Source organism: Scomber japonicus, chromosome 1 (assembly GCF_027409825.1).
Source record: "Scomber japonicus isolate fScoJap1 chromosome 1, fScoJap1.pri, whole genome shotgun sequence".
In the NCBI taxonomy this organism is placed as follows: domain Eukaryota; kingdom Metazoa; phylum Chordata; class Actinopteri; order Scombriformes; family Scombridae; genus Scomber; species Scomber japonicus.
The window spans coordinates 16,688,049-16,705,169 of record NC_070578.1 but is presented as its reverse complement, the minus strand read 5'-3'; the positions used below and the strand labels follow the sequence as shown (position 1 = coordinate 16,705,169).

Genomic DNA, 17,121 nt, shown 5'->3' with positions numbered 1-17,121 from the left:
ACTAAACAGAGAAATAGAGAATGGAGAAATGTGTGGCTGCTGTCATTTCTGTACGATCTTTAACTTTTGATCAGCTAATGAACAGCCTGTTTGAGTTTAAATGCAGTTTTAAATAAATTGCCCACTTTATGTTATTGTCTCTTGCTCCTGTTTCTTCTTTTTGCATTTTAACTTACAACCTGGTTACGATCCACCACCGTGAAATGCGAATACTTGTAATTTTTTTTAAAGATTTTGTTCAGGAGTGTATCACATTAACATTTAACATATGGTGGTTAACAGGGAAATCCTTCCTACACATACACACCTTCATGTGTTATCATGTGTAAATGGGTGAATGAAAGGCACAAATCACTCCTCGCCATTTACCCTTCGTAAAATGATATAGGATGGCTAACAGGAATAGGCTGTGTGTAATCTACAGCATAAATGCACAGTATCAAATCAGCCCAGCCTCTCCACTGAGCGGTATGGAAAAAATGTATTTAGAGACCTTTGTCATTAAACTTAACCTGTGTTGTTTCACAGGGCTGTTCTGTCAAAATCGGGACAGTGTTTCATCAGTGATATATTACTTAATGTAGTGTAAAGAATACATTTTATGACCTACAAGTACATAAAACCAATTATACCCACACCATCAACTCTAGAATTGTTAAGTGAGATAATTATATGGTTTAAATTGAGGCTTTTGTTAATTAAAAACTATTATGGACTGTTCTACATTGAGTTTATTGTTCACTCTGAATGTTTCTCTGCCTGTGCCTATGCAAACAAATTGATTTTTGATATATTCTACAATATTTAAAATGAACAAGCAGCAATATTCAGCCATTTAAAGTTTTAAATAGAGTATTATATATTAGGTAGTATTATTTCATGTTATTGTATTGTTTCTCCTCTCTCTGTCTCAGTAAACAGAGGAGGTTGTGTGTAATCATCTACACAACATAACCCGAATAACTCCAGTCATGTTAGCTCTCTGCTGGCATTAATCAGAGCCTGCCGTATTAATGAGAGCGCGGCAGCTAGCTAATTACACCCATAGATTCTGCAGCAGCCCATTAAATATACAAATGACAGAATTAAAGAGCCCAGCCTCTTCTGATTAATCTTTAAATGGGGAAAAACTAATGATGTCTGTGCAAACTTTCCCTTCACACATTTCTCCCCCTCTCCTCTCAACGTCAATGCCTGGCAATCAATCATATTAATTAAGGAAAAATAATTTGTATCATTTAACATTTCCCTCTTTCCTGCTCACTTGCTGCAGTAGGTCTGCAGCGATGTACTGTATTAGACATGTCTGGAAATTATCCAAGTCTATTTGTTTCTGCATTCATTTTTTTCCCCTTCTTTTTTTATAAACTGTTTGTGATGTTTCATCTCTCTTCATTTACTGTGGGTTGAAGAAATACATCTGGATTAGTGGAAATATGAGCAGGCCATCATCCTCATTTCAATCAGCTCATTTCAGGCTCAAATACTGAATAATTACAAATGAGGAGAGAGGACTAGATAATCAGTTTTGAACCAATATCCATTTAAGAACATTATTTTTTCCAGTTTTTACTGGGATGCACATATTCCTTAATTCAAAGATGAACAAGGAGAGTAGGAAGTCACATTGTAGGACTTTTAAGTAGCAGGGACATCATAGATAAGATGAATGGACTAACATGCATTTATGGAAACAAGCACTTAAAGGGTATTCATATTACTGTACTGATTGCATATGGTTATAAACTTGTTTTATCTAAAGTAAGACTCAGTGTGGTAAATATTGACCTTAAGTACCCTAAATTCATTCAGCATTAAGAAGCATCGTTAATCACAAGTGAACAGACTTATCATTTATGGAAAAATGCCCTCCTATAACAATAATCGCATAAGGAAAACAACCTACTTGGTTTTAATAATTTTAGTAAAGTGGCCATTAAATTAAAGGTGAAAGGGCAAATATGTGATTTTACATGGTAAACAACTTTGATCTTAACTAAGATTTAACATATTAAGTATTGACCCTTCTCAAAGATGTGCCCTTAATTCACATGTTTAGAAATGAGAAAGCCTGGAGTAAGAACGTGAATGAACAATTTATGGAAAACAAAAAAGTATTAATATTCCAAGAATGGTGCATAATGTTGACAAGGAAAAATGATGATCTGCTGTTTCCTACAGAAAGCCCATCAGGATGGTCTGAAGCATCAATGCTACCAATGAAATAAAAACCTCATAAGTTTAAAAAAAGAACATAATTCAAAAGAACCTAATGTTTTAATGTTTTAAAATTCTGTCTGAAGATACAAAACTATACCAAAAAAGATTACACAAATATTAAATTGTTACAATTGTTATTGCCAGAATTACTAGGTCTCCACAAGACATCAACGATTGACGAGTCTCTCCTCTGTGATCAATTGACTCTCGAGGGGGCATTACACTGCATTACATTCATAATCCAATTTGGCTTTGATTTGTTCGCTGTTCCGTGCGCTTCGATGGGAATAATTGTCTGTAGATGATGCTATTAGTATTGATGGTTGTAAAAGGGCGATGGTTTTGAGGACTGCCGACACATTGATGGTCCAGAATAGATCCGGTCTGAAAGTGATTGTCTGATCCATTACCCTTTATGAAGAAGGAGAGTAGAAGAGATGAGAGCCACCCCTCAATAACAAAAATCATCATCTATCCTGGCTGTACTCAGAGAGATCTGTTTTACTTTGAGAGAAAGGAGCAAGAATGAGATCAAAAAATGATCATTTGCTGATTCAGGATCAATAAAAAAGAATGAAAAAGAAAACTCAACTGCTCTGTTGGAATAAAAATACTGTGCAAAGTGATCACTGACATATTATGGAAGTACACCTGCAGAGGATAAAGAGGAAGTTGTGGATGTGATATCAATGTAACTAAATATCTGAGCTGGGATCATTATTAACTAAAATGATTGCTTCATACTGTCTGCTCTGTTTCAATATGTGTGTGTGTATGTGTGTGTGTGTGTGTGTGTGTGTGTGTGTGTGTGTGTGAGAGATTGTGAGTGTATACTTTAAAACTGTTGCCAATTCTTCATTAAAGCAAACCCAAGTATAAGGCCTTCTTCAAATACTGTCTTTGGTACGTGAACACCGACATACTGTTTGGGCTCCTAATACCCCAGATGTAAAATGAACAGTACATGAATCGTCTGTTTCGGTGTGGCAAACATATTTGGATATATTGACCAACTCAGTGAGCTTTGTTAGCAATCTATTGCAGTCGCATAAGGATTGCAGATGAATACAATATAAATATACATTTTTATCTACATAAAGTAAGAAATTTGTCACCAGTTTTAGAAGACCTTTTTACTTACAGACATAAATTCATGTCAAAACTGTTATCATACAGTTTTGCCTTGGAAAAATATTATCCCCCCCATGAAACTTTTAAACTTTTAAATTCAAACAACAAACACACGGTTTATGCAGGACAGTGAAGTAATCTCAAGTGGCATTGAAGAGCTTTTCCTGCTCAAATCTCACTGATTAGTATCAGCAGTCATTAATTATGAGCGTCAGACTGGGTGATGTTCTCAGATGAAGCAGAACATGTTTGGCTGTGCAGCTCAACCCTCTAATGATGCTGATAAACAGAAAGATAATTGTCCTTTAAGATGACTGGAGAAGTCATTCTAAGGGAATGTCACAAGAAGACTCAGACAGTGTAGTGCAATCACTGAACAACATAAAAAAAAAACAAGAACAGTAAAACCAACAAACAAAGACTTGTATGTATGAATGTGTGTGCACACATACTCGTATGTATGTAGCAGCAAACACAGACGTACAGCGTATTACCTGGTGCACATACAGACATGTGCATGTATCTAAACAGGCTTTCTCACCTGTAAAGTCACTGTTGACAGGAAGGGTGTCACTGGGAAACTGGTAATAACTGTTTCCTGGGAACCTGGTTCCTCTGACAAGAGGACCTTGTGGGTCAGAAAGAGACACATCTGTCCTTTCCACCTAGAAAAATAATTTCAAAAATGTAGGATTGTGAAATTGTTATTTCTGTAACAAAATGAATCAAGATGACTTATAGACATTACCATTAGTATATAACCACATGCTGAATTCATACAGTGTTCAACTGTGAACTATTAAATCACGTTTTTTGTAGACTAGGTGGTGTGTGTGCACAAATGCTGTTGCGTGCACATGAAATTAAGAAAAATGCTACACCTTACAGACCTGGTATAATGGGTGTGGTCCATTGAGTTGGGCTGGGGGATCCCAATCTATGTGAATGGTGGTTTCATTTACTTGATGCAATCGAGGTGGGGACAGTCCTGTTGGAGCTGAGAAGAGAGGCAAAAAAATGACAAGAAATGAAAGCAAAAAATTACAATTTTTAAATATATCTTAATAACACAGTATTATTTTCTTGTCTCTTGCCACAATCTGTGTGTATTTAGTATCTGATTTACTGACACTACTACTGGACTGTGCCTTGTATTGTCCTTCAGACACGTAGAATGTAAATCCCATCCGCACTATGATTACGCCTGACTGTCACAAATTGTGTGATCTAAATAAATCCAGTGGAAAATAATATAGAATAAACCTCTGTTAACATGACTCATCCTACTATTTGTGAGATCATCTCATAAATGCATATGTAATGAAGAGAGAGGTACACATTGCACCTGCATAAATGAAACACAAACTGCAACTTCAGCCTTGTATGGCTGTTTGATAACAACATAGCATGTGCTTGTGTCATTTCACACATTTGCACATAAAAACAGGTCCAAAAACCTTAGTGACTCTGGCCTAATTTCGATTGATTTACATTAAATTATAATTTTGTGGTCTTGTTATTTTTGTTATTTTCAGTAGAAACATGCCTTGAACCAATTTCTCTCATACCTACTGTATTTCCAAATGTCCCATTTTCATTTAACAGGAGGGTCAATTTAATTTCCTTCTTTCACTTAAGACGTTTAATTAAATGTCCCTTTGAAACATACAGCTTCAATATATTTTATAAATAAATCAACTTCCAATTGGCTGATATGGTGAGGAGATATATAAGAATGGTGAGAGAAACATCACAAGTGAGGGAACGGTGTGTACACATGGGAAAGATGTGCATGCATTAAGTGTCATTCCAATCTTTTTTCTTCTTGTTTCTGTGTGCGTGTGTATTTCTGTAATGTTCTAAAAGGTCTATGCTAGGAGTAAATTAGGCACACACACTCATATACTGTATACCTTGTTTTAAACGGTGGTATACTTCTTTGATATATTGATTTTTTTTTTTTTGGTCTGGTCCAAGGCCTGTTTGTGTGTGTTTGTGTGTATTACGGGCAGATGGTTACTAAGTAGGCATGTAGAGTAGATGACAACTCAAACAATATGCTGGTTGACTGATCAAAGTATAGAAGTGGATATGTCATCAAGTCTATAAAAAATGGAAGTTTCCGCACAAGACGTATGAGAGCTTCCTGTTTATCTCGCGTAAAACTATGCCTTACAGTACCTGTACATAAGGCAACACAAGGCAGGTTATTACATGAGAAGGCAAAGCAGGCTTCCTGGGTTTCTGACTGGAACCCAGTGGCTGAATGGACCACGCTCTGCTGGTTCAGTGAACTGGTGTGTCTCTGGGTGTTGTCTGACTCTGAGACTGCAATTGTTACTGAGGGCATTATAACCAATTCACTCACCCTTGTAGAGCTCTATTGTCACCGAGGATGGCATGAAACATCAGTTACCACCCAGGTAGTTAAACTTATTTGCCATGGTCTCAGAGCCAGACCATAGAGGCTGCCTTACAACACAAGGAAATATTAGACTTGACTTGTTCAAAACTACAGAGAAATGTGTCTTCTTTTTTGCAGGTTACTCCTATTCCCATCCTTTAATGTTAGTTTAACAGTTGCCAAATGTTGCCAAAATGTTGCCAAAATCAACAAAATCATGTTTTATTACACTCGAACAGCTCCCTAAGAGTCTTTAGGAAAGTTGCTCAGGAGACATTCACCCACAAGTGTAATATCACCTGTTGGTTTACCAAGATGATTTTCATTCACATTACAGGACTGCAATGATACAACATTGACACCTGTAGTAATATTTTCTCATTTCAGGGTTCCTCTAACCCTTCCTCTAATAACTTGTGCAATAAAGGCGTGCTTATGCCAGCTGATATCAGGACTTCAAAATCAGTTGCTGTAAACAGGATCAATGATTAAGTCTGTAGTCACAATCAAAATTGATGAACATTCAGTCAGTGTTCTATTCATCACAGTAAACAGAAGACTGACTTAAATTCAAAGTTAATGAGGAAAATAACTTTGGCAGTTTTACAAAGATACAGGGATGTAGTGTAATAGATAGTGTGTCTATGCGTTTGTGCGTGTGTGGTGTCATAAAAGGCAGCTCTCCACCTTAGTGGACATTAAGACAGAAATGTAGCTTTAGGTCAGTTATCCAAATAATGCCTATATGGAAATCTGCTCTGATATTTTCAGAGAAGCCGGATGAGACTAGCCAGTCACCTCACCAATGAGCAGTTTGGTCCCCGCTTGTCATCATCCATGGGAGAACACGACCCAATGACACATCAAAAAATGTCATAATAAAATAACATAATTAGATGGTAATTTTTTGGAACTTTTTTCAGTGCCAATACAACTTTTTCCAGTACAAGTGTTTGAGGCAAAAATGTAACTGATGCTGTTCTGGCCCCATAACGTCCCTGTGTTTTTCTTCCCAGTGCCCTCAGCATTAGAGTATCAGAGCACCCGCATTGATCTGCTAGACTATCCCCATTCTAATAATTAAGAGTGGTGCCATTTTTTCTACACAAAGCTAAAGTCAGTCTGAATTCAGGCTTAGTAACTGGTGAGAATCTAATGTGCTGTCCTGTATTTTTCTGCTTGTTAATTCACTGTAATGTACTTAACACTATGACACATTCAGTTTGAGGAAAGTCACTTGCCTTATCAAACACACATGTACATACACACCCACGCACACACACAAGGTTAACAGTCCACCAGAAAGGTTAATTTTAGCTGCCTACATGGTAATGAAGCAGCTAAATCATGGGCCAGCTCCCAGGAGCAATTGTGCATGTGTGTGTGTGTTTTCTGTTTTTACAGCGACTGACATGTCTTAACAGGCTCTTAGCGTACAGTTACACCACGCACACAAGCACACTACTTATTGACATGGCGATCCCTTGCCATGCATATTTCTCTCCTCAAGAAGGGCCTCAGGCCAATTATGCGTAAATCAATAAAGTTCCTGTTCTGTTGAGTGGTGTTACAGTGTAAGTGTGTATGTGTGTATGTCTCTGTGTGTGTCTGTCTTGTAGAACAAGTCTTTATGGATGTAGGATACATAAAACATCACCATCAGCCCCTGATTAGCCACTCACTTTACGTCGTGATCGATAACTTTGTGGGAAGACACACACAGAAACAATTGCAAAAGCGTCAACACACATGGACAGAGCGCTCTTTGCTTGTGTTGTTATGTCTGCCTCAGTGTGTGCATTAATGTTTGGTCATGTGCTTTGGTGTAACTCCAGTGGTTTCGCAGATGCTGCCTGCTCACTTACAACAGATGGTAGCTGGCTCTAATGGCCCACCCTTATGTGTGGTAGATTTATCAGCGCATCAGTACCATGCTAAAGCACACCTTACCAGGAGCTCCATAATGTGAGTTTATCTATAAACAGAGTTTCATTCAGGAAACATAACAATTTTAATTTAATTTCTGTTTTGGCTTAAGACAGATGTTTTTGGAAAAGTCATGCAGGATTTTTTTAGTTTGGGGTGGGGGGGGGGGGTTACAGAAATGCATTCAGCTCTTCAGCAATAGATAGATTGTTTTAGAACAAATAAGGTAAGTAATCTAAATTTAAACTTAGGTAAATAGTAGGTTCAATTGATTTACATGCTGTCAAACTTCTGATTTTGCTGTCAACAAATGTACTTGAATAAGAAGACCAGACATATTCAGGTAAAGATGTATATAGGGGCAGAAATCCACATAATGTTTGGCAGTAGTGTAAAATAGTAAATGGGCAAGAACACGCAAAAAACTATGGTGCTTTGAAACCTATTAAAATCTGCATAACATACTCAATGTACAAATAACCTTGTACAGTGCTTATAAATGGTTACATAAATGGTAACAAAAATAAACAATAAAAAGTAAGGCAACAGCTTTTAAGAGCTTCCTTTTATCTTATGATTACAGTGTATCTGTTTTCTACTGTTTATAGGTTACATCCATTTTATTAGTGATGAGATAAAACAGCTTAAATACAACACTAAGTGGGTATGCATCGACCAATACCTCTTAGTTTATGCTTTAAAATTTATTATTAAACATTTTCTCTGAACTCTTGAGATGAAGTTTTAAACTGAATGAGAACAAGTGATAAGAGGTGTGGGGCTTCAACAGAAATTCAACACCCAATGGAGTAGCACATGCTATGCAAATTGTTTTGAGATGGCATATGCCATTATCATTTCTTATAGTTGAAACAAGGGACATCTTTGGCGTTGGATGAAACAAAATGTCTGCAACAGATGTGGCTGTTAAAAATACATTCAAAAAGTCAACTGGGTACAATAAGCCATATTGTAGTGTACTGTATTACAGTCAAGAGAAGTCTTTGGAATCACTTGAAATAAACATTGTCGCTGTGTCAACAGATGTAGCCATTAAAAATACATTTAAAAAGTCCACCGATTACAATATGAAGGATAATTCATCACAATAAACACAAGGAAGGACTTTTTGAGAATTGTGTAAAATGAAAATATTTGCTATGTCAACAGATGTAGCTGTTTAGAGTATGTTCAAAAGCTCAAATCCCTGAGCAAGTATTTATAGATGAAAGGTTTTTTTTCTCTCAACCACCCAGCGCACCCAATGTCTATTCACCTAAAAGGATAAACAACACAAAAACAAAACAGAAAAACCATAAAATGAGCAGCAAGAATAGAGTCCATGAGTGAACAGATGGAAAAGTGTGTTGGAGGGTCAAGTGTGTGTGCAATATGTATCTCAGAATGATTCATGTTTCTCTGCTGCCATGTGCTATTTGTCTTTAAGTGGAAGAGCCTGGTTGAGATACGAGAGACGAATGGATTGAGTGAAAAAGCGAGAAAGCTACAGACTGCCAGAGAGAAACAGACAAATGACAATGAATGAAAAACTGTGCGTGTGTGTGCACGTGTCATCCTGCACTGATCAATTAGTGCTCATCTCAGTCCCAGAGATTTGTGTCTGAGTTATTAAACACAGCTAATTCATCCCACTTCCATAATGGTTATAAATCTAAAGGACAGAGAGAGGGAGAGAGGGAGAGAGAGAGAGAGAGAGAGAGAGAGAGAGAGAGAGAGAGAGAGAGAGAGAGAGAGAGAGAGAGAGAGAGAGAGAGAGATTGTGTGTGTTTTTCTGTAACTCAGTGTGTGTTTGATTCACGGCCCGCAGGAAGTGTGTGCTACACCACATTTTTCTCCTTGTAATTAACAGTAAATTGTTTTTACTGCCGAGCACCATGAATATCCCCTCTGGTTAACACAACCAATGCTGTTGCCAGTCAAGTGCCCAATGACTGACTGTGCACTTGTGCTTCTGTGTGTGTGCATATGTCAGTGGCTTGTGTTGTCGCTGTTATGAAGAGAGTATCACACATCTTATTGATTCATGTCCGTGATTTGGACATAACATTCAGTATTGAGAATGAATACATACAGCATCTAACTGAATGGCTCTTATCCTTAGAAACAGACAACATACTGGCAAATTATTCTTTTCTACAGGGCTGCTTACTGTTGTTGGGCAATGCTTGATTTCATGATTTGATTCTTGATTCAAAACTGATTCTTGATTTAATAAGAAGAAAAAAGAGCACTATATTTACTGTAGGCTCTGTAGGTGTGCCAAACCATTTAATCCTGTGATAGGCAAATGAAGACAGAAGGCTCTGCTGCACCACTTGCAATGAAGTTGTGTTTAGTAGAAGTTTGTGCAGCAGTGTGTTTTGGTTAGTTGGTCCTATTAAATTTAAGTTACTAAATCCATAAACAATGATGAACTACAAGATAACTCAAGCACTTGTGCTGTAGATAGCTGGGTGCTGCACTGTCCTTGCGGTTGCTTTCCACATTTTTTGTTCCATCGACATGACATTATTGACCAACCACCTACATGCTTATCTTTTGGTCTTACCTGCTGGTAGGGTCTGTCCTGAGCTTGGCAGACTGGTAATGCAACCGGTCTTTGTGCAGACAGTAACAGTAAAGTTGTACACATGGTAAGGCTTCAATCCTTTAACCAAATAAACAGGCTGTGACAATGGTCCCGATCTGTGCAAGACCTGCCAAAGAAAAAATGAAAATTGAATTCAAACCTTGTTTAAGAGGTGGCATGTTTTATTTTAAAAACACAGGAGTGAACTCCTAACTCTGTCATTTTTCCTCTCAGCTCTGTAAACTTATGAAATGCGTTCATAAAGCCAAATTCTCACACAAGCTGAAACATTTTCAACTTACAGTACATGGAAACATATTCAAGTCATTGCACACCAACCAGGCAAATTCACATCTAATCATATCTTTCAATTATTTGCTTTGTGCTCTGTATGAACACACAAAAGAGTCAACCTTTGTGGATCCAATGTGAACAAAGATGTTGTTCTGAGGAGGAACTAATCCAGCATTTACCTGAACAAAAACACAAATCACTATAAACAATATATATACAACTTTTCTACCTTGACATCTAACAATCTCTTTGGGAGTGTGACTATGGGTGCAATTTTTTTGTCAACTGGTGGTTGTGGCAAAGCTTAAAGGTCTTTCAGTTGTCCTACTCATTGTGTGCAAGCGCATCAGAATATGTGTGTCTAACCTGACTAACAACAGGAGGGGCATAGGGATTGTTCTTCTGCTCAGTGAGCAAGTTGACTCTATATTCCGTGACCTTTCCTCTGGCAATGACCCCGTCACCCTCAGCAGAGCTCCAGGTAACCTTGAGACTGTTGGATGACAACGCAGACACTTCTGGAGGAGCCATGAACTCTGGAACTGAAAGCACAGTTAGACATAGTTAATCTTTAAACTTACGAGATCACATACTGTGAGTCACATATATTAAATAAGCTAATAATGTTTAACTATTTAAATTGAGTAAATTATTATCTAGTATTTATTATTTATTATCATTTTGAGGACTGGAAGCAAGCTAAATGATCCAAATAAGCAACTTTAAATAACTGGTAATTTTATAACAAAAGAACAAGGTATTTTATAAGTTTATCCCAGAGGTAGGTTAGCAAATTAGCTTAGCGTTGCATTCATTTCTAATAAATGGATCCTGTTGATCATGAAAAATACCACCAAAAATGTCATCTTTTTAAAATTTTGTATTCTTATACGAGAGTTTGGTATGAGCAACTCAGAGGCTGTTCAGTTGGGCTGTATTTTCAGCGCCTTCAGCAGACACGCCGCCAGCATTTCAGAGCAGAGAATATAGCTTATTTTTCCATGATTTTAAAACTTAATATTATATACCTACCAACTGACCATAAGCTATTTATAGGGCTAAGATAAACAAAGCTGGATTCATGTCTAGATAGGTACGTATTTAGATTAGCATCTACTAATTAATTTCAGATTTTGACACAAAACAATGCATTTCCTATTGTCTGACGCTAATATCTGACACTTACATAACTCTGAGATGTGAGCTTTACTAAAATCTGTTTTTGTTTTCTTAATATTTTTGGTTAGTCTTAAAAAAATAACCTTTTACAATAAGTAAATTAAAGACAAAACACAAATTTATACACAGCCGCATGCATTAGAAATGGAGACTTGGTGGATATTATGTGGATTTAATGGATTTAAATATTCCACAATTCTATGGTTGTGATAGCCACTATTACATGACAGATTAGAGAGAAGGATTCTTTTATTCTGCTGTTGATGGCATCTAGCTGTGAAATACGCTGTGAAATGTGATTCATGGGAGACATATCCACCGTCATATTCTGTCTTTCTAACGCAGCATGTGTACGCGCACAAACACTGACACACACTCCACATTTAAAATGGTGTTATCATATGCTTGTTATCCAGACACATAGCTTACAGTGATGTTGGAGGCAATCGTTTAGTCTTAATGAGCCATATCATCTCTTTGAAATTCAAATACCTTAATGAGTTCCACCCCCCACACACACACACTTTCTATTTTCTCCTTCCTTTCCTTCTTTCTTTCTCTACTACATTCCTCCTGATAGAAGGCTGTGTTTTAAAAAAATATATATATCATTTACCATTCATTTTTTATTACATCCATCAAAAAGATTCTCTGGTGGACCCAACATCACTTATTCCATTTTGATGGATCAGATGTGGGGTTTCCGTCATTACATTTACATTTTAACATTTCTTATGCTTGATCTGCGCTTGAGGAAAGGGTACCTCCATTGACTGGAACACCAATGCATTCACAAGCCATTTTGGTTGAAAACTCTCCCATTGCAACCAGATATAAACATTTAGGTTACAGTAACATTTCTAAGTACAGTCATTTTCTGATTTGTCTGATTCTTCTACCAACCTTTGTATCTAACTTGTCACCAACCTACCAACTTTACTCCATGGCCTTATTTACGTAAGGCCATAAGCTGTTGTGTAAAGCTAAAAAGGTGGATAGTGTATACATCCAACCCTAATTGGGTACAGGACAACAAAATAACAAGCAAAGAAAAAAAGAGAGGTTGTCCACACACTGAAAAGGCAGAAACCTTGCAAATCTTTTGGAATCCTGCAAATTTCAGTCAGTTTGTAAAATCCCATTTACTTTATATTTTAGGAGATCCATTAGATGAAGTAAAAGAAAAACAATGATTTATCCAATGGGAAAAACCTCTTAATAACTGTCAGCCATACTACCTGCTACCTACAAGGACTAAACTGCATTCAGTTTAAAAACAATAATGTATGGTTGATGTGTCTCTATACAAACCTCCTTCCATTGTGCGTGCAGTTGTCCACCCTGATGTGACACTCCCTGCCATATTGATGCTCACGACTCTCATCTGATAGGTGGAAAAGGCTTGCAGACCTGCTACAATGGTACTGCTCTCAGGGGCCAAGTCCTTGCTCCCATTGGTTAGTTGTGCTTCGGGTGAAACACTTGAATCCAGCCAACCGATGCTGAAGAAGACTCTCTTTTCAACAGCAGGACTTGAAAAGTTAAGTGGCTCCATCGGTCCACGTAAAAAAACCTCATACCTTGTGATAACGCCTGTATAGAGAGCAAAACAGTTAAAAAAACAAAAAAAGAGTTGTGCGCGAGATTAATATTGTTGCAGCAACAGAATGTCCTCCTCAGTAAATTGTTATTTGTGAAATTATATGAGGGGTGCAAACACAGTAGCTACATGAACTATTAGGCCAACATTGCAACACACTTATTCCTTACGCTAGCTCAACTCTTTTCACTGAATTAGCATCCCAGTGCCAATTCAGTCTGTTTATGATAAAAGAATCAAAGCATCAAGTGTGTATTTGAAACTGTAGCCCTGCTTAATACTCATCTCTACTGGCAACAGGAAACTTTTTTTTTTTTACAATACAGTAATGTTGTAAAATCAAACATCACAAATAATGAGAAAGCTCTGGCCAGTGTTTGGCTCTCTCATAGAAAACAGGCTGATAATGACCAAGTCCTGGCTAGCCCTGTTTGGCTCTCTGGTGGAAACCAGGCCTTTGTTCTAATCTCACATGCTCTTTTCCACTTGTTAATAGGAAAAAGACAGAGCTGGGTTAGAATGAGGACAGAGCAGAGCCACATTACAATAGGAGACTTACAGACCCACTATGGAATAAATGAGTGTCCAAATATTGTTATGAGTATTAAATGCAAATCTATCAAAATGGAGCAGCTTAAAGTGGAACCATTGTTAGGCCCAAGTCCAGTGTCTATACCTTCCCCTTTCTTTATTCCTTTCCATTAGATACTACCTTTAAATCTTTTTCATCCCAGTCATGCCACTTTCTCTTCCTTCTTATGTAAATATAGTACATATAGAATCAGCTGCTCTCTACGACAACTACAACATGAGCATGTTTGAAGCTCAGCTGTAAACTGTCTACATTTGTTTGACAATCCTCTCTACTTCTCTACTGAATATGCCTTAAGTGCCTTATCACATTCACTGATACATCTGTTATTAAAGGTCTGTAAAAGATTATCATTAGTCATGGAGTTAATATTATTGTATATGTTAAGAGAAAAATAAATAACATGAGTTCTGGCAAGTTAAAGGCATTGTGGAGAAGAAGGAAATGTAAAAGTCAGGTAAAGGGTCTCGAAAAGTTGAAGGCAGATGAGAAAAAACAAACAGTACTACAGAGACTGTACATTTGCAAATTAGAGCTGAGAAAAATTGGGCATTAATGCCATTAATGCACACACTCTGTTTGTTTATGTTTGCTTATTTTTTGAAAAACAAAAATAACAATAATAATAATAATCTCTCATTCAACCTCAGCTGTGTTCAAGAAAAACGACAGAGCTGGTCAAGTCTAGGAACAAAAAGAGCCGTGCAGGTCAACACTGGGATTACAGTTGAGTCTGGCTGTGAGCACACTGGTTGAGTGAAAACAGTTCTTTAAATAATGAACTGATGACACAGAGAATAAAGGAAGGACATGCACAGAGACCTTCATAACTGGGCTTAGTAGGACACTGGGAGGGGAACAGATTAACAGAGGTAGGAAAACACACAGACACACACAGCAAGAGAAACCCAGGTTACAGGGCTTTGTATGACACTGAGCCTTAGAGCCATTACAAAGCTCTCTGGATTTACCAAAGGCAGTTGGAGTTCTGGGTGTATTGTATGTGTGTGTGTGTGTGTGTGTGTGTGTGTCTCTCTCTCTCTCTCTGTCTGTGAGGGAGTGATCCTCATACTTCTTGAGTGACATGAGCCTGTGAGAAATGCTACTAGGCAAGTGTTTATTGTTTGTTAAAAATGTTTTATGTGTACATGTTTGAGCTTTTTTCTCATTCTGGCATGAATATTAATAAGTTATATTTTTATGTCACACAATTCTATTTTACTTTTAATAAAGCATTAAATATGTGAATTTCATGGAAATGTGATATGTGTTTGTGCATGTTTTTTCTGTTTTGAGTCTTATGTTACACAAAATGAACGATGTGCCTGTGAATGTTTGGTATCCTACCATTTGGCTGACTGGGAGGGTCCCATGAAGCATGCAGTGAATGCGGTCCAGTAGCAGTAACCTTAGGTGGGGGTTGGTTTTGTGGGGGAGCAGAGGCTGTCAGAAGAGACAAAGGAAGGGTAGACGTGCAACCTCCAGAGGAACATGCCTGTGGAGAGGGTTAAGATTTTGTTATTTTTATTTAGTTGGCCCCATCATAACCAGAACTCCCTCTATTGAACACATCACTCCTGCCCTGCAGCAACTTCATTGGCTCCCTATCAAATCCCGCATTGACTTTAAGATTTTACTTTACTTCAAGATCCTTCATAACCTGGTCCCATCATATCTCCCTGAACTTATTCACACCTTCTCACACTCTCCGATCCTCTACTGCCAACTAACTCTCTGCCTCATCTGCCAACTTAACCACCATGGGGTCAAGAGCTTTCAGCCGATCTGCCCCCTGCCTTTAGAACTCTCTCCCACCAGACATTCACGCTTCTGACTTTGTCTCCACCTTTAAATCCCACCTGAAAACACACTTATTCAGAGTGGCATACTCTGTCTCACACTGACTATGCAATCACATTCTTGTTTATTTATTGTACTAATGCACTCTGTAGTCACATTAATATATATTCTTTATCTTTGCACTAAATGTTACCTGATTTATATTGTTTGATGTACTGTTGTTGTGTTATATGTGCCTTGTAAGGTGTCCTTGAGTGCTTTGAAAGGCACCTTTTAAATAAAATGCATTATTATTATTATTATTATTATTATTATTATTATTATTATTATTATCATTATTATTATTAAAATGCTGGAAAATGTACACTGATGAGGAATCTCAGGCTTAAGCATACTTGCTGTATTCCTTTTTCAAAGTAATAATAATAACTTCATGTAATAGCACACGTACATATGCAGTGAGAACTGAAAACTGGCTGTCTAGTTGTCCCACCTACCTCCAGAGTGACAGTGTATTGGGTGAAGGGCTTTAGGCCACTTAACACCGTCTCTGTAGATAGGCCTGTGTAGTGGATGACAGGCCTTGCTCCACTGGATGACTCTTTGGAGGATAACACAAACCTGTGGGAGATATAAAAAAAAAATCAAGCTCCATTCATTCTTTTTTCATACTTTTTCCAACTCTCCCTTTTCAATAGGCCACTATGGTTTTGTAATATAGTTCAGTTAAAGTTAAAGTAGTAAATGGGTGTCACCAGGGGGGCAACATTCCTGATTGGAATAGTCACCAGTAACTCAGAGGTCTGGACCAGAGTCCTGCTTTATGTTTCTCCTCACATCTTTCATATCAATTAAAGGAAAAAATACAAACCCATCTTGAATCATATGTAAACACACTTTCCATGTTTTTCCCTTTACCTTCTACCTACTTCACTAATCCTTTTCATTCAACATCTATCCTTTATTTCCACCCATTCTTATTACCTACCTTAATATTGTATCATACCACCTATTGACAATCCCAACTCCAGTATCAATATTTTTCCCCTTCATAACATTTTCTATATTCTACATTTAAAAATTCTATTACTCCTGAGGGGAACAGCTTTTGATGTAAATGAGATGTTTTTCCTTCCCTCACCCTCTCATGCTGTTCTCTGTCTTAATTCTGCTACCACTTTGCATGCATTATATTAAGGCCCAACCGATACTGGATTTTTGGGGCCAATGCCGATAACGATATTGGGGATTTAAAATATATTGGCCGATAATCTTATATATGTGCATAAAAAGCAATTTTTTTGCAATGTGGTTAGGGTTGCGACAAAGATGTACTGCAGGCATGCTATTTTACTGTTTAACTATATTTATTGTAGGAAATGACT

General features: G+C 37.4%; 1 protein-coding gene across 1 annotated transcript in view; it reads right to left on the bottom strand.

Moving 5' to 3' along the window:
• Nucleotides 1-17,121, bottom strand: part of ush2a (Usher syndrome 2A (autosomal recessive, mild)) — a 208,947-nt gene that overhangs the window by 134,642 nt on the left and 57,184 nt on the right. The window contains exons 22-28 of the mRNA XM_053317023.1: nt 16,234-16,357; nt 15,284-15,431; nt 13,056-13,337; nt 10,932-11,107; nt 10,251-10,398; nt 4,242-4,348; nt 3,893-4,016 (exon numbers count right to left, since the gene is read on the bottom strand). Of these exons, the coding sequence (XP_053172998.1) occupies nt 3,893-4,016; nt 4,242-4,348; nt 10,251-10,398; nt 10,932-11,107; nt 13,056-13,337; nt 15,284-15,431; nt 16,234-16,357 (1,109 nt within the window). The remainder of the gene's footprint in view (nt 1-3,892; nt 4,017-4,241; nt 4,349-10,250; nt 10,399-10,931; nt 11,108-13,055; nt 13,338-15,283; nt 15,432-16,233; nt 16,358-17,121) is intronic.